At 40.6% G+C, this 25,935-nt stretch overlaps 1 protein-coding gene across 3 annotated transcripts in view; it reads left to right on the plus strand.

Annotated features, from left to right (window-relative positions):
- The window catches only part of LOC121278741 (zinc finger protein 236-like), a 137,804-nt gene that overhangs the window by 6,777 nt on the left and 105,092 nt on the right, over positions 1-25,935 (plus strand). For all 3 annotated transcript variants that reach the window (XM_041189124.1, XM_041189126.1, XM_041189125.1), the window contains exon 2: positions 23,485-23,642. In XM_041189124.1, coding sequence (XP_041045058.1) covers positions 23,485-23,642 — 158 coding nt within the window. The remainder of the gene's footprint in view (positions 1-23,484; positions 23,643-25,935) is intronic.

Raw genomic sequence — 25,935 nt, forward strand, 5'->3', positions numbered from 1 at the left:
TCGGCTCTGAAGTGATTTTAGAATATCCTGAGGCTGTGAAAGACACGCTCCTCCAGCAATTGCTTCACACTTTAGCTGAAGTGCTGAGAAATGCAACAAAATATGAAACTTAAATAGAGAATAGTTTTCCATTTTTGGCATATTGTATAAATTGGAAGTTAAAGTTCTTTTAGGAAATCAAAATTTATGTAATTGTGGTAGAGGATCTGCTGTGACGGGACGTGGTGGTATAGTGGTAATGTTACCAGACTAGTAATCCAGAGGCCTAGGCCAATGGTTTGGGGACATGGGTTCAAATCCCACCACTGCAGCTGGTGGAATTTGAATTATTTTAATAAGTCTGGAATTAAAAAGCTAGTCATGGTAATAGTGACCATGAAACTATTGTTGATTGTTGTAAAAACTCATTTGGCTCACTAATGTCCTTTAGGGAAGGAAATCTGCCATCCTTACCTGGTCTGGCCTACATGTGAATCCAGACCCATAGCAATGAGGTTGACTCTTAAATGTCCTCTGAAATGGTCTAGCTACAACCCTCAGTTGTATCAAACGGCTACAAAGTCTACAAAATGGAATGAAACTGGTCAGATCACCCGGCATTGACCTAGGCATCAGAAGTGACAACTGCAAACCCAGCCCTGTCGACCTACAAAGTCATCATTACTAACACCTGAGGACTCCTGCCAAAATTGGGAGAGCTGTCTCGCAGACCAGTCAAGCAACAGCCTGACCCAGTCGTACTCAGAATCATACCTTACGGACAATGCCCCAACATCACCATCCCTGGGTCTATCCTGTCCTACAGTGGCGTACAGTTGGGAGGGATTGCCTTGGAGTTCTCACATTGACTCTGGACCCCATGAAGTCTCAAAGCATCAGGTCAAATATGAGCAAGGAAACCTCCTGCTGGTTACCACGTATCACCCCCTGTCCCACCCCTCAGCTGATGAATCCGTGCTCCTCCATGTTGAACACCACTTGGAAGAAGCACTGAGGGTGGCAAGGGAACAGAATGTTCTCTGGGTGCGGGATGTCCCTCACCAAGAGTGGCTTGGTAGCACCACTACTGACCGAGCTGGCCAAGTCCTAAAGGACGTAGCTACTAGACTGGGCCTGTGGCAGGTGGTGAGAGGACCAACAAGGATAAACCTACTTGACTTCGTCTTTGCCAACCTACCTGTAGCAGATGCATCTGTCCATGAAAGTATTGGTAGGAGTGACCATAGTACAGTCCTTGTGGAGGTGAAGTCCCGCCTTCACATTGACGATACCCTCCATCATGTTGTGTGGCACTGCCACCTTGCTAAATGGGGTAGATTTCGAACAGCAACTCAAAACTGGGCATCCATGAGGCGCTGTGGACCATCAGCAGCAGCAGAATTGTATACAAATACAATATGTAACCTCATGGCCTGGCACAGCCTTCACATTACCATTGCCATCAAATGGGGGAGCAACTCTGGTTCATTGAAGAGTGCAGGATGGCATGCCAGGAGCAGCACCAGGCATACCTAAAAAAACTGAGGTGTCAACTTGAAGCTACAACATAGGACTACTAGCATGCCAAATAACAAAATCAGCATGCAATCGACAGCTCAGTGATCCCACAACCAAGAGACCAGATCTAAGCTCTGCAATCCTGCCATATCTAGTCGTAAATGGTGGTGGACAATTAAACAGCTAACTGGAGGAGGAGGCTCCACAAATATCCTCATCCTCAATAATGTGGGAACCCAGCACACCAATGCAGAAGACAAGGTTGAAGCATTTGCAACAATCTTCAGCCAGAAGTGCTGAGTGGATGATCCATCTCGCTCTTCTGCTGAGACAACCAGCATCATGGATGCCGTCTTCAGCAAATTCAATTAACTGCACATGATATCTGAATGCACTGGATACTGCACAGGCTATGGGCCCTGACAACGTTCCAGCTTTAGTACTGAAGGCTTGTGCTCCAGAACTAGCTGTGACCATAGTCAAGCTGTTCCAATACAGCTACAACACTGGCATCTACCCGGCAATGTGGAAAATCATCCAGGTGTGTCCTGTCCACAAAAAGCAGGGCAAATCAAACTGAGCCCCATCAGTCTACTCTTGATCATCCGCAGTGTGGTGGAAGGGATCATCAACAGTGCCATCAAGCAGCGTTTATTCAGAAACAACCTGTTCGCCAACTCCCAGTTTGTGTTCCATCAGCGCCCTCAGCTCCTTACGTCATTACAGCCTTATTTGAAACATGGGTAAAAGAGCTGAACTTGAGGTGAGGCGAGAGTGGTTGCCCTTGACATGAAGGCCGCATTTGACCAAGTGTGGCATCAGCGAGCCTAACAAAACTGGAGTCAATGGGAATCTGAGGGAAAAATCTCTGCTGGTTGGAGTCCTACCTACCACAAAGGCAGATGGTTGTGGTTGTTGGAGATCAATCATCTCAGCTCCAGGACATCACTGCAGGAGCTCCTCAGGATAGTGCCCTGGGCCTAACCATCTTCAGCAGCTTCCTTCCATAAGTGGGGACGCTCGCTGATCATTGAATAACGTTTAGCACCATACATGATACTCAGATACTGAAGCAGTCCGTGCCTATATGCAGCAAGGCGGGGACAACATTCACGTTTGGCCTGATGAGTGGCATGAATGTTACTTGCCAGCTAAGTGTCAGGTGATAACTATTTCTCATAAGAGAGAACCAGCTATCTCTCTTTGACATTCAGTGGCATTGCCGTTGCAGAATTCTCCACTATCAACATCCTGGGGGTTACCGTGGACCAGAAACAACTGTACCAGCCACATAAATACTGTTGCCACAGGAGCAGGCCAGAGGCTGGGAATTCTGCAGTGACTAATTCACCTCATGGCTCCCCAAAGCCTGTCTGCCTGACAAGGCACAGGTCAGGAGTGATATGGAATACTCTCCACTTGCCTGGATGAGTGCAGCTCCATCAGCATTCATGAAGATTGACAGTTCGCTTGATCAGCACCCCCATCCACCAACTTAAACATTCACTCCCTTTACCACTGACGCATAGTGGCAGCAGTGTGTACCATCTACAAGATGCGCTGCAGCAACTCACCAAGGCTCCTTTGATAGCACCTTCCAAACCTGCAACCTCTACCACCCAGAAGGATAAGGGCAGCAGACACATGGGAACACCACCACCTGTAAGTTCCCCTCCAAGCCACATACCATCCTTGAAACTATATCGCCGTTCCTTCACTGTCGCTGTGTAAAGATCCTTGAACTCCCTATAAGACAGCACTGTGGGAATTCCTACAACACATGGACTGCAGCAGTTCTAGAAGGCAGCTCACCATCACCTTCTCTAGGGAAATTAGGGAAGGGCAAAAAAATACTGGCTTAGCCAGCGACCCCCACCCCGTATCCCATGAAAGAATGAAAAAAAGCATACTCATGGATGGTCCAGAGCATATTTGTGATTATTTGCTAATCTGGCCAGTCTCTTTTAAGCCCACTATGCTCAAGTAATCCCTGTGCAGGAAGTGATATAAATGGACAAATCCAAGTTATTGTAGGTAGCTGTGAGTTCAATTCATGGGACCCATTTACGTGTAAATTTTGGGTCGAGGTTGAAATTGTCTTCTCAAGGAAGAAAAGATTATTTCACAAATAACAAAAGTTTGATGTGTGGTCAACGTAATTTTAAAAAATGCATATGACTGGAAACTTTACTGACTTTTTAACTATAGTTACAGGAATACACATTTGGTTCAAATCCCCTCTTGCATAAATTATACAAAATAAACAATTGAGTCACTTTCATTGATATTGGCACCAAAACTTAGAACTAAAATGAAAGTGCAGTTCTGACAAAAGGATCACAAAAATGTTGGAGGCAGATTCAATCAGAATTCGACAGTCACCTGAAGGGAAAATTTACAGGGCTCTGGGGCAAGTGTCGGGGAGTGGGGCTAGCTAAATTGCCCTCGCAGAGAGCTGGCATGGATCCAGTGGGCCAAACAGCCTCCTGTAACCATTCTATGATTCTATCATCACCTGAAGATTTAATTTGCTTTCTCTCCAAGATGCCAATAAACATGCCAAGTATGTTCAGCAGTTTCTGTTTTTACTCGTGTTTTTTTTAAATAAAAACCGTAAGGTGTCATTCTGCAGTGCAGTATTAATGTACATTATTGCTGATTAGTACTTTATATAAATATTCAATCAATCAACTAAAATGCTGGAATAAGGATATGTTGGCTCATTGAATTGGTTCAATGAATAGTTGTGAAGGTGAAAATTGCTGTGCAATTTGGAGTAAATTTCATACCATAATTGAAATGTGTTGAATTACTTTACTTTTCCTGTCAATTGCTGGTAATTTATCAAGTACATAACATATTAATATTTCAAGTGTGTTTACATAATATGAGAAGCAAACTGTTTTTTGAGCTGTCAGCATTTCTTCATTACCATCTCTGTTGCAATTTAAAAAAAAATACTTTATTAGTTGGTAGTTTTGCTAGTGCAAGCTTTGTGTGATTTGAAATGTCTAACACACAGAAAGCAACAGTAGATGCAGTGTTCCCAGTGCAGTTCTTACACAGAACTTTTATTTCGACTTCTCATTTGCATTGCCATCTGTGCAGAAAGTTTGAACAGGGCTCCTTGCGTGGGAAACAGCACTTGTAGGCCAAATTACTTTCTACTGTTTGCTATAATATATGTGTTGCCACTTGTGTTTCTGTCGTCTTGGCTGCTTCCCTGCAATCCTTGGCTGCTTCCCTTTCCATGTGGGTTTATTCTCTTTGAGCACAAATGTAAATAACCTGACGGAGTGAATTAGGGAAAAATATGTTTATTTAGGGTGTTGAGATGAAGAGAAGGGGAAGAAAAAGACCATTTGAGTAGCAAAGACAAGCAAAATGAATGATAAATGCGGTTAAAAGAATTCCAGTGAAAAGCTGAGAGAAATTGTTTTGTTGCAAGATGTTCATTCTTGTTGTTTTCTTTGATTCTGCTGCTTTCAGGATGGATTGTTGGAATATTGCAGTCCTTGTGCTTGTTTCCTGGGAGCATCACTGAAGTGCTTGTTTAAAATCATTGTAAATCAGTTTGAATACATGTTACACTGTACAAAAGGAGATCAGTGCTGTTTAACTGCTCTTCTATGCAAATACATTATTTTTAAAATTACATCTGGCAATTAAATGCTAATTTTGTCAATTCATGTATAGCTATAATTTGCATTTGTATAGCTGCTTTAATATAGTAAAATGTGCCAAACTGCTTCATAGGTGCAAATATATGTTTTTTATAAAAACCATCAAAGCATAACATATTATGAGCTGTGACCAAAAGCTTAGTCAAAGAAAAGTTTTTTTTATTAGGAGGATTTTAAAGGAGGAGGCAGAGGTGGTAAGGAAGAGAATTCCAAAGTGTGGGGCCTAGACAGCTGAAGGCAGAGCCACCAGTGATGAGACAAAGGGATGAGCACGTGGCTCGAGTCACAGGAGTGGAGAATTTCAGGGGCTGGGAGGAGATAGAGGTTGAATTTAATCATGAGGCCAAAATGTAAGACTTGAGGAGGTGTGGGACTAGGAGCCACTGTCGATCAGCAGAGGGCAGGGGTGATGAGCAAATGAGATTTTGCGTGGTGTAGGAAACAACCAGACAGAGTTTTTGTTTGAGTTGATGTTTGCATTGGTGGAGGATGGCAGACTGCCAAATAATGAGATATTGGGAAGGGTGACTTAAAAACTTGGTCAGAGTGGTTGGGTTTAAGCAGGAGCTAACAGTTTATGGAAGAAATCCCAGAAAGTGTGGCCTCAGCGGTTTAAGGCATGATGCAAATGGTGGAATCAAGGGAGGGGTTAAGCACAATGGTGCAGTAGGAGCAATAAAGTTTTTGGTGGGGTGGGGGGTGGAAGTGAGAGTCCTCTAGAAATTGAGAAATTTATGGAAATGGGGAAGGTTGAGACCATGAAGACACTTAATTGGACAAATGAGAATTAAGTTTGAGGTAGAAGGGAACTGAGAGTGAATGTAATTTAGTGTGGGCCTGGGCAGTGGATAAACGGGGCTTAGCACTCGATGAAAAACGGGCAGCATAGTTTGGGCGTAGTAAAGTTTACAAAGGGTGATGGATGGGAGGTCTTCCAGACTGCTACAGGGATTGTCAAGTTTGGAGGTGATGAAGGGCATAGTTTATTGTGCTAGATGGGTTGAGGTGGGGAGGGAGGCGGGTGATAGCTTGGAGGTGGAAGCAGGTGGTCTTTGTGATGGAAAAAATATGGAGTAGGAAGTTCTGATCAGGTTGATTAGTACGCTGAGGTTGGGACCAGACTAAAGGATATGGAGTTTTGAAAATCTGCCTCAAGTAAGTTTTTAAAATTTAACCACAAAGTTTGTAGTTTGCATAAGTTTAACGTAGCCACTTAATGAAAATTGCAACTTGCTTCATTTAGAGAACTTAGCATTCAACAACTTTCAATGCATCTTTTCTAATCACCAGCAGTCCTCATTGGTTTTGGGAATGAACATGCATACAGAAAGGTCAAGAAATGACCAACTGGTCTATCCAGGTGGTCCCACCCGATCATGCCGAAGCTTACTTGCATCGTCAACACATCCACATCCTCCCTCCCTCTGTGAAAAAACCTCCTGGGAAACGCAGTAAAAACCATAGGCCAAATTAGGTGGGGAAAGTCTCTGGGAACTCCTCCAACCCCAAGAAAGCTGAAAGAGATTGAAATAACTTATAATCAGTCATGTTTACTTTTTGTAGCTCAACATGTCTTTGCAGGAACACATCCAGCTCTCTTTCTGAAAGCCTGTAGTAAATCCTTACCACACATTTTGGCAATCTGTTCAGGGGTCGCTGACTCCAGGAAAAGAAGTACAGATCTGTGGCAGTGTACAAAGGATGATTAGGTTTTTAAAATAATTTTTGCAGCTTTTTACTGTGTTTAATGGATAGACATTTTAACTTCCAGTAGGAAAAGGAATTAAATGTGTTTGGAAAAAAATGCACCTTGTCTATAATTTTCCTCAAAGCTGAAAAAATGGAGTATTCAGCCAATGTTTTTGCAAGGGTTCGGTACTTCAAAATATTTTTTGAACTTTGACATTGATTTGCTTTTTTTTTTGAGATTTTTGAGCTTAGTTTAGAACATTCTTGTGAAATTTAGATTCCAGTCTATCAGTTTAATCCAAATTTTGACTTATTTTTGGTGATTAATTTCCCCCACTTTCTGCCCCCTCTGTGCCATTGCCCTTCCTTGCCTAATTGCTTTTGTTTGTGTGTGTGTGTAATGTTACATTTTTATTTCTTAAAGCATCTGGCTGAATTTTTTTATCTGATAAAGATTTAACAGAAGTAAAAGGTGCCTGAGTTTGACTGAATCTGGGGCCACTTTGCTTATTTCAAATTTGTTTCTTTGAGGTAATTCAAATCACTTTGGATCTATTTTGGAAAGATTTACTGTCCATAACAGATATTTGTGTCAAAATTTATACCAAATCTTTTATTTTGAACAGTAGGCAAAGTGTTACACTTGGGCCCACTGGGGCTGAATTGCATTAATGGGTCCATTTCTGCAAACTATAGACCCTGAAACAGGTTGCTGTCATATAACAATTTTTAATGTAGATAAATGTGCCAAAGTACTTCTTGGAGGGTGTAATTTAATCAAAAAATTAGGGGTGATCAAAGTTTTGGTCAAAGGATTGGGTTTTAATGAGCGTTTTACAGGCGGAATGATCTGGGAAGGAATTGTAGAGCATGGGGGCCTCGACCACTGAAGGCATGATCACCAACGATGAGATAAAGACAGAAACACAAGAGGCTAGAGTTAGATGAACGGAATGTTCAGAGGGTGATAACACTGGAGATTAGATATAGGGAGGGATTTAAAAATGATGAATGTTACATTTGTGTTGTTGAATCTGGGAGCCATTGTAGGTCAGCCAGGGGAAGGTTTTTTAAAAACTTGGTCAAAGATAGGATTTGAGCAGTAAAGTTTTGGATGAGCTGAAGTCAGTTAGATGATTGGGAGACTGGCTAAGAGAGCATTGGGGAGTTGTAAAATCTAGAAGTGAAGATGACATGAATGAAGGTTTCAGTGGCCGAAGGATAGGGGCTGAGGCGGGTGGTTAACTAGGTGGAAGTAGGTGACCTTAATGATGGAAAGGATATGGGGCTTGAAGCTCAGCTCAGGATGAAACAGCACTGCTGAGATTGCAAACCATCTTGTATAGCCTGAGCCAGTGGCCAGGGATGGGGCTGGAATTTGTGGAAGGGCTTTAGTCTTTGCGGTGATTAGCTGGAGAAAATTACACTCATCCAAGGCTGGACTACTGGATAAACAGGATGGAGAGAAAACTGATGGAGGTTGAATGTATAGTGTCACCACATGGAAGCTGACCAGATGTTTTCAGATGATATTGGCAAGATGCTGCATGGAGCTGAAGAGGACGAAGGTACCAAAGATGGTGATGGACAAGGTGATCATGTGAGGGTTGGAAAAGAAGCCATTGCTAGAGAGGCTTGGCTACTATTGGATAGGTGAGAGTAAAACTAAGTGAAAGCAATCTCCAATGCACTGGACAATGGACAAAAAGCTTTAGACAAAGATGGTGTGATTGAACAATGGCTGCCAAATGATCGAGAAGAAATCATCTAATGGGTAACAGGTGGAGAATGCTGTTCATAACTGTTAAAGCTGTTTTAGTGCTGTGGGAGGAGTGGGCACCTAATTAGAGATTGTGTTTATGGAACAAATGGAACTAGGAGACAACAGCATATTCAGTGGGTTTGGGGAAGAAAGGAAGCTTGTAAATGGGGTGTAAGTTGTAAGCACAGAGGGCCTAAGGGTGGGTTCTTTTGAAGAAGTTGTGATATGAATTTTGAAAGGGAACTGAATAGTGTCTGTTTGCTGTGTCAGGTAATATGGGAATTAAGCGGTGAAGTTTGGGGCTCCGCAGCTTAGTGCAAATGAAGTTGAGGGAGCAGGAGGTGGATGCTCTGGACAAAGTAAGTTTGGAGAGTGTGGGGGAAAGGCATGATGTAATGGGAAAAGGAGCAGCAACAGCTGAGTTAGATGGCCATCATCTTTGTGACAGAGATGTCCAGCAGCTCTTTGAACCTGATTTTTAGGCGATAGTCAATGATAGTGAAAAGAAGCAGGAAGGAGTGTTCTTTGTTGTCCAGGTTTATCCTAGAGTAGTGGGTTGTTTTGGCAGAGGATTGTGGGGCCAGGTGGAGCTTGGTGTGGTCCAGGTCAATCTAGTAATTGATGTCATAGTAAGCCAGATATGCTGTAGTCTGTAAGATACAACTTGATTTCCAAAACCTTGGGCAACTCTTCTGAGAATTTAAAGGAGGTATTTTAAGCAGTTGGATTCTTAGTTACCAGAACTCAGTTTGCAAAGAAATTGGCTACAAAAAATTTTTCTGCTAGTTGGATGAAGCCCAACAAATGGGAGCAATGCTATGGGAACCTCGGGATTAGCCGCAGCTGTTTTCTTGCCTCACATCATAGGACTTTGGAGAATGAAAGTGGTGTTTTTAACAGGTTATCTGTAATGTGTGTCTCTGATAACGATGATAGGAACTTTGAGGGGAAAACGTTTTAATTTCAAGGTTGTTACTGGACAATTATTTACTCATTTTAAATAATGGCTGCAACTACACGTCTATTTTCTCCCCCCGTACAAACACACCAGTCAGCTTTTTTTCAAAGGCACTGATTTGGGTTCCACGAGTATTACCACACACAGGGGTGCCTTCCCAAAGTATGCATTTTCCTTGTTAACCAGATGTTTACTGATAAATATTCAGCTGTGGGCCATCACAGCTAAGTCTGATTCTGTCCATAATTGACAGTTGAAGAGTCACTGGATAATGGTCCTCAGGCAAGTTGTGGCTCATTTCTTCCCCCCACCCCCTCTCACCGCCTGCATTCAAGCTCAGGGGGGCTGAGGTCATTTTAGCAGTCTATGTCTGCCCCAGCTGAGAGCAAATAATTAAATGTTGAATCTGGACTTTTCTGGTCTGTATAGTTTAGGTCCTGCAAAAGGCATTGTATTTATCAAAGGGGACATCGCAGAGCTCTCTACAAGTCTACTTTAATGAGCGTACCAGGCAACTGTTATAGCTGGGCTTGTAGCGTCTGAAAATAAAGTAATTTGATCACGCTGTGCCGCTTCCTCTACCTATGACTTTGTGGATTGGATTTCTTATTCTGTTTGTAAAGCACCGTACAAAGCTTCTTCCCAGAGACAATATATCAGTTCCCTTTCCAATTTCGTTTGGGAATGTATCTTGACCTAACTTATTTTCAGTACAGACTTCAGAAATACAATAATGCAATAGGACTGTGTTGAAGGTAATGCCAAACAAATAAGTTGCAGTCACAGTACTATTGCCTCTGAAACTTAGTTACAATGAGTTAATTGTGTGCACTAGTTTTAATTTTAAGACTCCATTGGAGAGAATGTTAATTTAAAAGGCAAATGGATTCAGCTGAGGAAACTAAACCAATCCTGAATAGAGTTGTAGCCTTGTCTTTCTTTTTTCCAGGACCACACAAGTTGTTTTTAATGTTTGTCCTGTAAACAAATCAAATGTCAGTATTTTTAAGATGTTAACATGAGAACTTGTTTTGACGTTATACACAAAAGTGGTTAGAAGGATAGTGACCTTTTTAATAGTATCATAGAGTGGTACAGCACAGAAGGGGGCCATTTGGCCCATTGTGCATGTTCTGGCTTTTTGGTAGAGCTACCAATTAATCAATTTTTCGCAACATTATTCGTTCCATGCTCATTTGTTCCATAAACACTATCTCCAATTAGCTGCTTCATAAATGACTTCGGAATTTCTGTACCCACTACCTGTCCTTTTGTGCAGAGTTTGATATCTGTAGTGGCTCACTTTTTTTAAACCTTGATAATTAATCAATGGGTGTGTGTCAGTTGTAGCATTCTGGCTTCTGAATCACAATTCCAGGGCTTGAGAACAAAAATCAAGGTTGACACTCCAGTGGAGTAATGAGGGATGAGACGTTAAACCGAGGCCCCATTTGCTTACCCAGGTGGATGTAAAAGATCCCATGGTGCTATTTTGAAGAGGAGCAGGAGAGCTGTCCTCGGTGTTATGGCCAATATTTATCCTTCAATCAACTTCACTTAAAAAAAGCAGATTATCTGGTCATCAAAACATTGCTGTTTGTCGGAGTTTGCTGAGCACAAATTGGCTGCTGCGTTTATGACACTACAGCAGAGACTACACTTCAAAAACTGCTTCATTGGCTGTAACACCTGGTGATCGTTAAAAGCACTATAAAAATGCAAGCTTTTTTTAAATAGTCCTATTTCTCTGATCTGGAATAAATCTTGAATTGTATCAGCTTAACATTGTACGTAGAGGCTTGTGGCTCTTCTATAACTATTTTAAAGTTGGCCATTGGTGATCAGAATTAGGAGGAATAAATGGTCCTTTTAAATAAGAACCTCATTAATAGCAGATAAAAATTGCCCTCTTATAAACTGAGTACAATATTAGGTGATGTTCCGCTCACCACCACCTTCTCAAGGGCAATTAGGGATGGGCAATAAATGCTGACCTAGCCAGTGACACCTACATCCTATGAAAGAATAAAAAAAAGCTTGTTTCTTTTAATTTTGTTCATTTGGATATCCCTTAATTTCTATTGTTGCCATTGCCCATTGTAAAGTTTTGCCATTGTTTGTTTTTGTTTAAAAATGTCTATCCTTTCAAAACGTTTTATAGCTTTAAAGACCTCTGTCAAATCACCTCTACCTAGAGAAAAGAGCCCCAGCCTCAGATGCAATATTTGCTCTCTCTCATTGTAGGATATGTCCCCTAAATTTTTGATAGGAATGTTTTGCTTTTATGCAATTTGGGAAGCAAAGAATTGGATTTTGGTGGTTGTTGTTTACGTGGAGGGGTAGGAGCACCATGTGGGTTAGGAGGCTGAATCTGGGGTCTGGGAGAATTGAAACAGGATTGCAGGATGTAGTAACTCTGAGTTGGTGGGGAGAAGCATGGCAATTTTGAGTGCTGGGAAGGTGCACCAAATTGGCTTGGAGTGTTCAAATGGCACCCATAAATGTGTTTTCTGAATGGTTCAGAAGAAGATTGATGAGCTCAGCAATTTCCCATGCATCGAGCTGGGCATCACTGAGTCCATCTTGGCATGAATGACACTTAGGAAATGACATCACCACATGGATTCAGTAACTTTGATTATACTGAATACCATGATGGCATCTACACCTACTGGTTGTAATTGTTTTTGAATTCATGGCACTGACTAAAGCCAATGTCTAGGTAAATCAGGGGTAGATTACAGAAAATCATCCCAAATTGGTAATTCAGTCCAGTAACATCAGACTCCTTGACAGGGACCCATCAACTCACAGGTTCTGGGACAATATTACTGAAATAGCCCAGTCTGCACTGGATACCTTTCAGACCATCACCCATTGAGTGGTCAAAACAAAGTATAGTCTAGGCTGACGCTCCTGGTGCCGTACTGATTGAGCGCTGCACTGTTAGAGGCATCGGCTTTTGGATTAGATGTTAACTCCCGTCAGGTGGATGTAAAAGATTCTATGGCGCTGTTAAGAGGAGCAGGGAAGCTGCTCCCAGTGTCCAGCCAATATTCATACCTCAACCAACAGAATATGTGCTCATTTATCACACTGCTGTTTGTGGAAATCTGTGTATAAATTGGCTGCCATGTTTTCTAACATAAGAACATAAGAAACAGGAACAGGAGTACTCCATCCCCACCCCCTTTCTGTTTCTTCCCCCTTCCTTTTGCTTTTTCCAATAAATTATATAGATTTTTCTTTTCCTACCTATTTCCATTATTTTTAAATATTTTTAAATCTTTTATGCTCCTCCCACCCCCACTAGAGCTATACATTGAGTGCCCTACCATCCATTCTTAATTAGCACATTCGTTTAGATAATATCACCAACTTTAACACCTACGTGTTCTTTTGTTCTGCTTTCCGTGACATCTTTTGATTATCTGCTTCTATCACTGCTTGTTTGTCCCTACAATCACACCACCCCCCTCCACTTCTCTCCCCCCACCCAACCACCACCCCCTCCACACACACACAAACACACACCTTAAACCAGCTTATATTTCACCCCTTCCTGGGATTCACCTAGTTCTGTTGAAGGGTCATGAGGACTCGAAACATCAACTCTTTTCTTCTCCGCCGATGCTGCCAGACCTGCTGAGTTTTTCCAGGTAATTCTGGTTTTGTTTAGGAACAGGAGTAGACCGTTCGGCCCCTCGAGCTTGCTCCACCATTCAATAAGATCATGATCATCTTGTGTTTCGATTTCCACGTTCCCATCTAATCCCGATAACCTTTGATCCCCTTGCCTAACAAGAATCTATCTACCTCATCCTTCATATTCAATGACCCCACCTCCACCTCCTTTTGAGGCAGCCATATGACAAGGGCTTTTGTATGTCTTGGCCTTATGAGTGATTCAAAAGGAGGATGATAGAGCAAAGGATGTACTGGTACCTCTTATTGGTTGAGTAGATATTAACATTTGGTTTTCATGACAGAGTGGAAGTAGAATCCTACCTTCCTATAGAGGGGTTACCTTAAATGAGAAATGGAGAGCAATTATTACATTTGAAGCTGGGGTTATTGTCTTTAGGAAATGACAGAAGTGATTTGATAAGAGGTCTTTAACACCAATCAATGAAACAATTTTATCGGATAGATTTAGAGAAGATGTTTCCACCAGTGCAATTGGGGTAATTTATAGGGGTTAACTTGTGCAAGGTCTGTAGGAGAACTTTCGAATTGCTACACGGCTGCACAGTTTGGAGAGAACATTGCTCCCAACCATGCAGCAGCAAAAATCAGACACAAGCTCTTATGATGAAATGTTACAATGGCCTTTTGTTTCAAAATGAGAGAACTGCCCAAAACACCATATACAGGGAAGCAACCTAGGGTTAATTGTCATTCCACCAATCCCTTGGAATTTTCCTGAGCATCTTCCAATTGATAACGTAAAATGGTTATCACTTGGAATTATCCTCATGCATTATTTAATGCATCAAATGACAATGCTTGGCTGATTGATCCTGACAGCCTGTGTTATGACTCCAAAGCCAGAGTTTTCCCTCCGTTTTGTTCAACATTGATATCCTTCAGTTAGTATGTGGAAAGTGTAGAGGTGAGAAGCAAAAAGGCAAGTTATTTGGTGTTACCTATATTCTTTGATACATATCCTTCATAGGCAACAATCCCACTCCTCTGCGAGTCAGTGGGGTAGACTCTCTTTTACCAGTCAGAAGTTTCTACGTTCAAGACTCACACCAGAGACTTGAGCTCATAATCTAAGTTTACACTCCGCCTAGTACTGAGGAAGTGCTGCACTGTTGGAGGTGCTGTCTTTTGGATGAGACTTTAAACCATTTTCCCCCTCAGGTGGACGTAGAAGATTCCACAGCACTAATGTGAAGAAAAACAGGCTAAAACTTATTACGAAAACAGAATATCTGGCCATTGCCTCTCAGTTGCCTGGGAACTAGCTGTGTGCAAGTAATGTAGGAGTCACAGCATCCAACACCAGTGATTCTAATTAGAGAAAGTGTACCTAATTGGTTGTAAAGTACTTTGGGTTGCCCTAAGGCATGAAAGGTGCTGTAGAAATGCAAGTTTCTCTCTCTGTCTCTGGAGGCCATACAGAATTGTAGCATTTGGAGTTAGGTGTTTAGGCAGTTAGTTGCAGTTTAGCTTCAGGCTTATGTGCAGTTGTAAAGGTATTTACACCAACCAAGAATAAGAGACCCCTTGAAACAATCATCTGCAATGCCTTGACAGTATTTCTACTCGGCATGCGGTTTCCCTTGAATTTATTAAGCCAGCCTATATTAATAAGGTCTGCAGCTGGAGAACATAATTTAGAAAGAAAAAGACTTGTCTTTCAATGGTGTCTTTCACAACCTCAGGCCATTCCGAAATGCTTTACAGACAACAACATTCTCTTGTAGTGTAGTCACTGTTGTAGAGCAGGAAATATGACAGTCAGTTTGCACATAGCGAGGCTCCACAGACAGCAGTGTGATGACAAGGTAATATGTTTTGGTGGTGTTGCTAATGAATAAAACAATAACAGATCTGTGATCATATTAATGGGAAAAAAATATACACTGTGATCTTTTGCGTTATCCGGCACTCTACCAACCAGAATTTCTGTTGGGTTGCTTTTTGACTGGCGATGCATCTCATCCCTCAGAAGCTGCCATTAACATTGGTTTCCCCATCAGTCCCACTCTCTGACAACCATTAAAATTGTCAGACTCACAGGTAGTTGTTATCGGCAGCCTGCCCTTGATCTGGTCTCAGCCTCCCACAGTTCCGCAGCATTCTGTTGTCTCAGCACCGCTCCCAGATTCGCACTCTCGCACCTCTTGTGAGACCTCAACACCCGCATCACTGCAAGATCAGCAGCAGCTTTCTGATTGGTTGAAAACGCAGAACTCCTAACCAGTATTTTTGATTAACTGGTATCACCCATTCCTTGCGCATGCTGGATAATAGAAATGTTATTTTCCTTATCTTACTATGGCCTGTCTTTTTATACTTCCCCACTTACCTTGAAAGGGGAGCATTCCCATATGTTTGTCGGCACTGATTTGCATCAGGCCTTTATTCGCTTTCTTCAAGACCATGCAGCTGACATTGGAAAACACCAATCAAGAAATAAATCTTAGGCTTAAACTTATATTCTATTATTTGTGCACAATCTTAGTTGCATGACACTGTTAGTTTGGCATAATGTTTTTGGTATGTTACTTAATCATTGAGAATTGGAGTCTCTGTTTGTGGGGGTCAGTCGGACAAACCTGATATACTCTATGCTCTTTCCTCTAATACACATAGAAGGCAAGCTATCTATCTGAATCCTGTACATTAGTCATGGCAATTGCAGAACTCTGCAGCAAACTCTTAGAATGGTTACAGCATAAGAAGTAGGATATTTGGCCCATTGTGCCTTCTCCAACTTCCCTGCCTTTTTCCCCATAATTCTGCAATTTTTTTCTTTTCAGTTAATTATCCAATTCCCTAAGCCAGGATTGAATCTGCCTGCAACACACTCACTGGTTGTGCTTTGCTGATCCAAACCACTCGTTAATAAAAAAAAAAAGTTTTTTCCTCATGTCTCCTCTGGCTCTTTTGCTAATCACCTAAGTTAAGTGTCCTCAGGTTCTGGACCCTTCTTCCAATGGAAACAAAGGGTCATGAGGACTCGAAACGTCAACTCTTTTCTTCTCCGCCGATGCTGCCAGACCTGCTGAGTTTTTCCAGGTAATTCTGTTTTTGTTTTGGATTTCCAGCATCCGCAGTTTTTTTGTTTTTATATTCTCCTCATCTTCTCTGTACAGACTCCTTGTGATTTTACACACCTCTATCAAATCTCCTCTCAACCTTCTATTTAAGGAGAACAACCCCAGGTTCTCCAATCTATCCACATAACTGAAGTCTCTTTTATATCTGGAACTATTCTTGTAAATTTTTTTCTGTCCCCTGTCCAATTGCCTTCGCATTCTTCCTAAAGTGCGGTGCACAGAATTGGACACAATACTCCAGTTGAGGCCAAACTCATGTTTTATTAAGGTTCACTGTAATTTCCTTGCTTTTGAACTCTCTGCCTCTGTTCATAAAGCCCAGGATCCTGTATGCTTTATTAATCACTTTCTAAATCTGCCTTATCAGCTTCAATGATTTGTGAGGATATACCCCCAGGTTGCCTCCCTTTGTTCTCCCTACCAAAATGTATCACTTCACACTTCTTTGCATTAAATTTCATCTGCCATGTCTTTGCCCATTCTACCAGCCTGTCTTATGTCCTCTTGAAGTCTATCACTTTCCTTCTTACTGTTCACAATACTTCCAAGTCTTGTGCCATCTGCAAATTTTGAAATTATGTTCTGCACACCCAAGTCTTGGCCATTAATATAGATCAGGAAAAGCAGTGGACCTAATATTGACCCCAGGAACCCCGTTTCATACTGAACTCTAGTCCAAAAAAACAGCCATTCACCACTACTCTCTGCTTCCTGTCACTCAGCCAACTTTGTAACTATGCTGCTGCTGTCCCTTTTATTCCATGGGCATCAACTTTGTTGACAGTCATGTTATGTGGCACTTTATCAAATGCCTTTTGGAAGTCGATGTACATGACATCAACCGCATTACTCTTATCAACTTTCCCTGCTACCTCATCAAAAAACTCAACTGGAGAATCAAACTCAAAACTTAGCAGTTAAATGTGATTTTCCCTTAACAAATCTGTGCTGGCTATCCTTAAATTAATCCAAATTTGTCCAAGTTAATTTTGTCCTGGATTATCCTTTATAAAAGCTTTCCCACCACCGAGGTTAAACTGACTGGCCTGTAGCTGGGATTATCCTTGCACCTTTTTTTTGAACAAGGGTGTAACATTTGCAATCCCCCAATCCTCTGGCACCACTGCGTATCTAAGGAGGATCGGAAGATTATGGTCGATGCCACTGCACTTTCCATACTTCCTGCCCTCAGTATTCTCAGATGCATTTGTTCTGGTCCTGGTGACTTATAAACTTTAAGTACTGCCAGCTTATCTTATACCTCTTTATCAATTTTTAGCCCATCCAGTGTCTCAACTACTTCCTCTTTCATTAGGTTACATAGGATATACAATGCAGAAAAAAGCCATTCAGCCCAATCAGTCCATGCTGGGGTTTATACTTCACCTGCCCTCCTCCCATCTTTCCTTCTCTAAATCTGTCATCATAACCCTCAATTTCTTTCTGCCTTCTATGCTAGCCCAGCTTCCCTTTAAATGCACCTAGGAGTTTGGCAGCATTCTTTTCCTTGGTAAAAATGGATGGAAAATACTCATTTGGTACCTTAGTCATGCCCTCTGCCTCCATGCGTAAATCCCCTTTTTAGTCCCTAAATAACCTTTTACCACCCTTTTACTGTTTAAATGCCTATATAAGGCTTTTGGATTCCCTTTTATGTTGTCTGCAAGTCTCGTATACTCTGTTTTTGCTTCTCTTATTTCTTTCACTTCCACTGTAAACTTTCTATAGTTAGCCCTGTTCTCATTTGTATTATCAACATGACGTGTCATACGTGTCCTTTTTTCTGCTTCATCTTACTCTATCTCTTTTTTGATCCAGGGAGCTCTGGATTTGTTTGTCCTACTTTTCTTCCTGGTGGAATGTAGCTTGATTGTACCAGAGCTCTTTAAAGGCAACCCAGTGTTCTGTTACAGTTAGAACTATATAAAAATTATGGCACAGAAAGAGACCATTCAGCCCATGATGCCTGTGCCAGCTGAAATAAAATACTAGCCGCTCATCCTAATCCCACCTTCCAGCACCCAGTGTTTAGCCCTGTAGGTTATAGCACTTTAGATGCAGATCCAGGTACCTCTTAAATGAGTTGAGGGTTTCTGCCTCAACCACCAACTTAGGCAGTGAATTCCAGGTACCCACCACCCTCTGGGTGAAAGGTTTTTCCTCATGTCCCCTCTAATCCTTCTACCAATCACCCTAAATCTGTGCCCCTTGGTAATTGACATCTCCGCCAGGAGAGACGAGTCTCCCCTGTCCACTCTATCTAAGCTCCTCATAATTTTGTACACCTCAATCAAGCCACCTCTCAGCCTCCTCTGTTCTAAGGAAAACAACCCTAACCTACCTAATCTTTCCTCACAGCTGCAATTTTCCAGTCCTGACAACATTCTTGTAAATCTCTTCTGTTCTCTCTATGGAGCAATTATGTCCTTCCTGTAATGTGACCAGAACTGTACACAAAATCCCAGCTGTGGCCTAATCAGTGTTTTATACAGTTCCAGCATTACATCCCTGCTTTTGTATTGTGAGTACGAGAGAAAGCTAGCTGGAAAGATAAAGATGATAGTAAGAGTTTCCAAAGATATTTAAATAAGAAAAGAGTTATAAAATTGAATATTGGTGCTGCAGAAAGTGAGTGTGGGAATTATAATGGAAAGTAAGAAGCTGGCAGATGAATTGAACAGGTATTTTGCATCGGTTTTCACTGGAGGATACAAGTAACATCCCTGAAATAGCTGTAAATCAGGAAATGGAAGAGAGAAAGGAAAATTATAGTCACCAGAGGAAGTGGTATTGAGCAAATTGTTGGGGCTGCAGGCTGAAAAATTCTCAAGTCCTAATGGACTTTATTCCAGGGCCTTGAAAGAAGTGGCTAGTAAAATAGTTGTTGCATTGGTTTTAATTTTTCAAAATTCCCTAGATTCAGGGAAGATTCCATTTGATTGGAAAGTAGCAAATGTAACTCCTCTTTTTAAAAAGAAACTATAGGCCTGATAGCTTAACATCTGTCATAGGTAAAATGTTAAGCTATTATTAAAGGTGTTATAGCAAGGCACTTAGAAAAGTCTAAGGCAATCAGGCAGAGTTAACATGGTTTTGTGAAAGGGAAAGCATGTTTAACCAATTTATTGGAGTTCTTTGAAGGAGTCACATGTGCTGTGGATAAAGGGATAAAGGTGGATTTACTGAGATTCCTAGAAAGCATTTGATAAGGTGTCACATCAAAGGTTATTGTGGAAAATAAAAGCTCATGGTGTAGGGGGGTAACATATTGGCATGGATAGAAGATTGGCTTGCCAACAGGAAACAGAGGGTAGCCACTAATGGATCTTTTTCTGGTTGGCAGGATGTAACAAGTGGTGTACCATAGGGATCAGTGCTGGGACCTCAACATTTTACAATTTATATAAATGACTTGAATGAAGGGAACGGAAGAAGTGGTGGCTAAATTTGCTGATGACACAAAGATAGGTAGGAAAGTAAGTTATGAAGAGGATGTAAGGAGGCTTCAAAGTGATTCCAATTATCTGGTCCAGATCCATTCCTACCCTATTGAAATTGGCTCCCCTCCAATTAGTTATTTTTAGTCTGGATTGCTCCTTGTCCATCGCCATCCTTAACCGTATGATACTACGATCACTGTTCCCACGATGTTCCCCTAATGACACTTGATCCACTTGTCCCATCTCATTCCCTAGAATCGGATCCAGCAATAACTCCTTGTTGGACTGGAAACATACAGATATAGAAAATTCTCCTGAACTCACTTGAGAAATTCTTTCCCCTCTCTGCCTTTTATGCTATTACTATCACAGCCTATATTAAGGTGGTTAAAATCTCTTCTTTTTAGTTTTTGCACCTCTCTGTAATTTCCTTGCAAGTTTGTTCCTCTGTATCTTTCCTGACTATCTTTCCTCAATTTTGATATCAATTCCTGTACAATACATGTTGGCATTAAAGTTCTTTTATTAGGTCATTTCTATTGAGCTTCTTTTGATTTTCTGAAAGTATGATTCATATAACCGGAAAGTGTTTCTGTAAATTTCTTGTAGCATTTTCACAAATGACAAAAGTTCTTCATTAATTTAAATACTAAATAGCTTTTCATGAATTAAAGTTTTGTATTGGGGCAGATGGTCTTATTGCATGATTTTTGTATTGTGAAAATAACCAATTGGGCAGACCGTTGAAAATTAAGTGCACACATTCTACTTCAAGTCAAATACATCCCATATGTCATAAAATTGTCATTATGGCTCACAGGTGTGCAGTTATCCTTATATAAATGATGCGTTTTAGCTTTGTCATGGTGCTGAAGAATAGCCCATGTCTCCTTAATTATATAGGAAGAGCCATGTTACTCAGCAATATAAAACCTCATAAATGAGGGGCACATAATAGGGGAATGATGTCAAGATTAAGTAGTAGGAAAATCTAGACTCCATTTACAATGTTTGCAGATGAAACCGTCACATTATTGAAATTTGCGAGGGAGGAATGGAAATTCAAGTGTTGACTTATTTAATGATAAGCAAATATTACATCAGGCATGCTGTTTAACTACACAGAACCTGTTGTGCTGAATGTTAGTTGATAATTTAATGCTGCAGTTTGATTTTGAGATTGCTATTACAAATGTATTTGAAATCCAGTGTTGTCCTTTTTTGCTTCTTCAGAATGGGTTAATGGAACCCCCGATTGAAATGATTTTTACTGCCGTCCTCTAATTAGATTTTGGATTAATATTGAAAATAGTTACATCAGCGGCTGTTGCTGTGTTCTGTTATCTTGTCCTTGGGACTTTGATCAAGTCTAAACAATTGCTTCATCTCACCTGCTGTGTTCCTGTGAATAGTTTGTACCTGGAACACTGCCGTGTCACCTTAATTACTTTAAATATTCTTAAATTTTCAATATAGTTGAAGGGAAATTTATTTTAATCGGCTTTCTTTATCTTTTCAGTTTGAAATAAACTGGAGTCTATTTGAACTTCTGTTTATGTAGACAAAGTATATTAAACACTTCATTAATTTTTAAGGTAACTTTTAAAATGGCTTTTTCTAATGATAACAGTAACTTGTATTTATATAGCACCTTTTATGTTGCAGAATGTATTGCTAAGGGTGTTTTATAGAGAGAGGATGAAATAAAAGATAAGTGCAACAGATGCTAAATCATAAGGGAGAGATGAACATGGGTGACCAAAGACTTGGTTACAAAGATAGGTTTGGAAAAAGTTTTTAAAGGGGAAGAGAGAAATAGAGAAGTGGAGGGATATAGGGCAGAAGTTCCAGAGCAACAAAGACAGCTGGAGTTTCTGTCATCAATGGTCGAATGATGTTTTCAGCCTTGACTCATTGATGTTCGTGGCTCTGGGTCAGAAAGTTGTGGGTTCAAGCCACACGCCAAAGATTTGAGCACAACATCTAGGTTGACACTTTGTTGCGCTGTCAGAGAAATCATCTTTTAGATGAGGCATCAAACTGAGACCCTGTCTGCTCTCCCTGATGAACTTAAAACATCCCATGACACAATTTGGGAAGGTCTTCTAGTTTCCTGGGCCAGTAGAGCACCTGATTTGATTGTTTATTTAAGATATTTGTAGGAGCTTGCTGTGTGGAAGTTGGCTACTGAATTTCCTATATTACAAGTGATTACACTTCAAAAACACTTAATTGGCTGAAAGTCTCTTCGGAATCTCTGGAGGTTGTGAAAAATGCTATATAAATGCCTTTATTTCATGAAAGGAGGGCAGTGCACAAAAGGCCAGATTGTGAAGACCAAAGGATGCTGGATTGGCTGGAAGGCTGGCAGAAATTGCAGAACCAGAGTGAAGGGAGGCAGTGGAGAGATTTGAAGATGAGGATGAGATCCTGTGTGTGTTGGTGTGAATGGTGCTGATGGATGGGCCTTGGAGAGTTGAGTTTTGTACAGGCTGGAGCTAATGGGGCATAAAAGATTGCAAACCATCAAGGAAAGCATTGAAGGAACAGAGGGTCGAAGTAAGAGAGGCATGACTGAGGGTTCCACATCAGAGAGGCTGAGTTAAGCAGGATGTCGAGGGCTTCACATGCTCTGATTCAGCCTAAGCGAGTAGGGAATAGAGGCAGTGTCTCAAGACTCAAGAGAGTTGAGCTTACGCTGGAATCAAAAGGAAATAACATTGATCTTCCAAATATGGGAAATAATGTTAACTCATCCATAACCTGGATTAGTTTGGCCAAATTACATTTTTCCGTGTTGCAGCTACTGTGTATTTCTATATCCTAATAAATGTTTGTAGTAGAATCTCTACTCGTTGGATAAAATGTGAGTTGCGTTTAATTGTAAAAAATGCTTGTTTTTTTGTCATTGGTTTATCAAAATACCACAATACAGAACCTACAGTAAAATGTTCAAAACCTTCAGAATGACAGATGGGATATGCTATTTAACCCTTGTAGCAGTTTTATGTTGTTTAAAAATAAGGTTTGCACGGCAATGAAAGTATAATCATTAATCTTTTTAGTACAATGTTAATGAGCAAGCTGACACCAGTTAGCATAGTGGAATTTTATAGATAAACTGCTTTTTGCAACTTAACTGGTTAAGGACATTGAGTAGCTGAACCATGCAGGTCAGCAATGTCCTTGTGTTGAGTTAACTTGTCTCAGTCATGGTAGAAGTAAGCACTACAATGAGTCCCAACTCCCTCAGGTTCAGGTTAGGTCAGAGTTCCAGCTCCTACCCATTTTGTAGTGACCCTTGCTGAAAATGTAAGGGTAGAAGTCAGGCATGATAACTTTGGAGCTTGTCTGACATAACCCAAACCCCCTGAGGTGCAATAGCTTGCTTACTTGGCTGTTTAGGCTTGTGAATGCATAACAGCTATATGGGTAAGCTGTGCTGTGGCATGAATTAATACCTTTGTGAGAGGGGAAATGAAGGAGAGAAAAATGGGTCAAAAATGAATGAGGGGTTAAAAAGGTTTTCTTTACAGTTTGAAAACTGAATAGATAATGTTTGATCAGTAAGTCTGGCCATATCTCCATGAGGACAAATTTTAGTTTAGAACCATTCTTTGGCTTATGCTCATTTTGTTAATAATTCTTTGCTTTACTTTTACAGATAACTTGCTGGAGCTGAATGCAGACAATACAAATGGGTTTCTTGAGCCCCAGGAATCTCAGTACCATGGTGCTCATAAATGTGATGTCTGTTTCCAAACTTTTCCCAAGTACAATCAGTTACAGCGCCACCTCCGGGAGCATGAGGAAAATGACAAGGTAAGCCCACTGCATCTTCAAAGCTTCAAAAATCAAAAACCTTCCAATTAAAATTATAACAACAAACTTATTTAACTAACACCATAAAAGCAATTGTACCAATATCAAATACTCAATGTAAAATAAACTGCCTTTTCTCAGATGGCTCAACTGGTTAAGGACAGTACCTAGTGAAATCCTGGAGGTTGGGAAGAGTCCAGATTCTGTTTCATTATTTGTTCACTGATCTCAGCTGATATTGCAGTTGGCCTCGGTGGTGCTGAGTTGAAGGTGGTGGGGTCAAGGGCAAGACTGACCAGGGTCGCCTGTACTGATGCTTGCTGGAAATGTGTGCATGCAAACATTGGGAGAAAGTGATGCCTCTTGTAGTTAAACAGCCTCATAACTCTCCAAATCTAGGCTCCTATGCGATTAATAACTACTGTATATACTCATGTAAATGTTAATCTTCTGTAAAAGTTGACCTCATGACTGCTGACCTAAAAAAATATAGATTTTCCTCCACTTTGTGTGAAAGTTGGCTGTAGTTTTTTAAGGATCATATCACATTATGATTATTAATTACTTACCGACAATTACTATGGTCCATTAATTTAAAGGCATGCATGGGTTACATAGCACACTAGCCTTTAGATTTTTTGTCTGCCAATCCTAACAGTAATCTCCCAGCCAATTAACAAGACTAATGTGCAGCACGTGATCCATCGCAATGCCTTCAAGAAAAATAACAAGTATGCAGTTCAAACTGGAGACAAGTATGGCAGGATTAACAAGCATCGACAAAAATGGTCATATCATCAACTGCGGAGCTATCTGATGCCGTGCCCTCAGAGAAGCAAAGAAAGGTGGTATTTAAGAATTCAAGTCTCGTGGCAGGTGGTGCACAAAATTCATGAAAAGACTCAATCAGGAAACAAAGATTTCACAGTGTCTGCCACCTGAACTCAACGATAAAATCATCAAATTCCATTGTTTTGTCATCTGACATTGAGAGAAGTGTATAGGTTGGCCTACATTGGAACTGCAGATGAAACACTAAATTTTGACATGCCAGCAAACAAGACTGTTACCAAGATTGGTGAATAAACCGTCCTTGTAAAGACAAATGGCCACGAGAAAATGCGATTTATGGTTATTCCATCTTCCGTGGTGGATGGCACAAAATTAAAGCCAATGGTGATATTCAGTGCAAAACTTTCACCAAAGGGAAATTTCAGAAAGGCTGTATGGATGAAGGCCATTATAAGAGATGGACCAAAGAAGTATGGAATTTGAGATCAGAAAGATTAGACAAAGAAAAAAGTTTGCTTCTCTGGGATATGTTCAAATCCCACCTTGTCGACAATATAGTTCTTGATGTGAAATCAACCAACACTAGCATGGCAGTTATTCCCTGTGGTCTTAATAGTGTTGGTCAGCCTCCTGATGTGTGTATAAATAAACCTCTTAAGGACAGTATTTAAAAGTTGTGGAGCAGTTTGATTTTTGAAGACGGAAAAACATTCACAAAATGTGAGCACCCTTACTAGTGACATATGACAATGGGTCATGGACACATGGAATGAACTTGATTCCAATATTGTCAAAAATTAATTTCTAAAATATGGGATATCAAATGCACTCGTTGGTACAGAGGGCAATTACTTGTGGAATGATAATGCAGAAGTTACTGGTACTACCATGATGATGAAGATGAGGCAGATGATGATATACAACCAGGCTTTTGGCACAAATTGGGCAGTGATTCAGATAGTGATTGGAATGATTTTGAAGGATTTTGTTGTGAAGTGCTGTAATTAATTCATTAAGGAAGGATGAAATGTACATCGTTTGTAATGTTATAAAATAAATAAATGTTGGAGATTTAATATGAATTCTTAGGTTAGTTGGTTTTTACTTTATTGTGAGGATTTTTTTGGGCTCAAATCAAGCACACACATCAATCCCTCAAAAACATCATCCATGTAAAAGTTGACCTCTGTGACCTTTGGTCTAAAAAATTAGTTATCAAATATTTGACTTTTACATGAGTATACATGTTATTTGGTGAGGATGAAGATAGTAAACTACACTCCCTTACCAAATTCAAAAAAATGTGTCCAGGATAAAATTCAGGAGAATAAATTGACAGAAAAAGGAGAAAGGAAAAGACAATAATGTTTAGCATACAAATTTGAAAGTAATGTCTGAGGGAGAGTGTTAGTTTACTTGCCCCCTCTCCACAGGACAATTGCTTTATAATTTTCACATGGTGACATAGCTGCATATCAGATATCATCATTCCAATAACTCA

Source organism: Carcharodon carcharias, chromosome 6 (genome assembly GCF_017639515.1).
Source record: "Carcharodon carcharias isolate sCarCar2 chromosome 6, sCarCar2.pri, whole genome shotgun sequence".
Classification (NCBI taxonomy): domain Eukaryota; kingdom Metazoa; phylum Chordata; class Chondrichthyes; order Lamniformes; family Lamnidae; genus Carcharodon; species Carcharodon carcharias.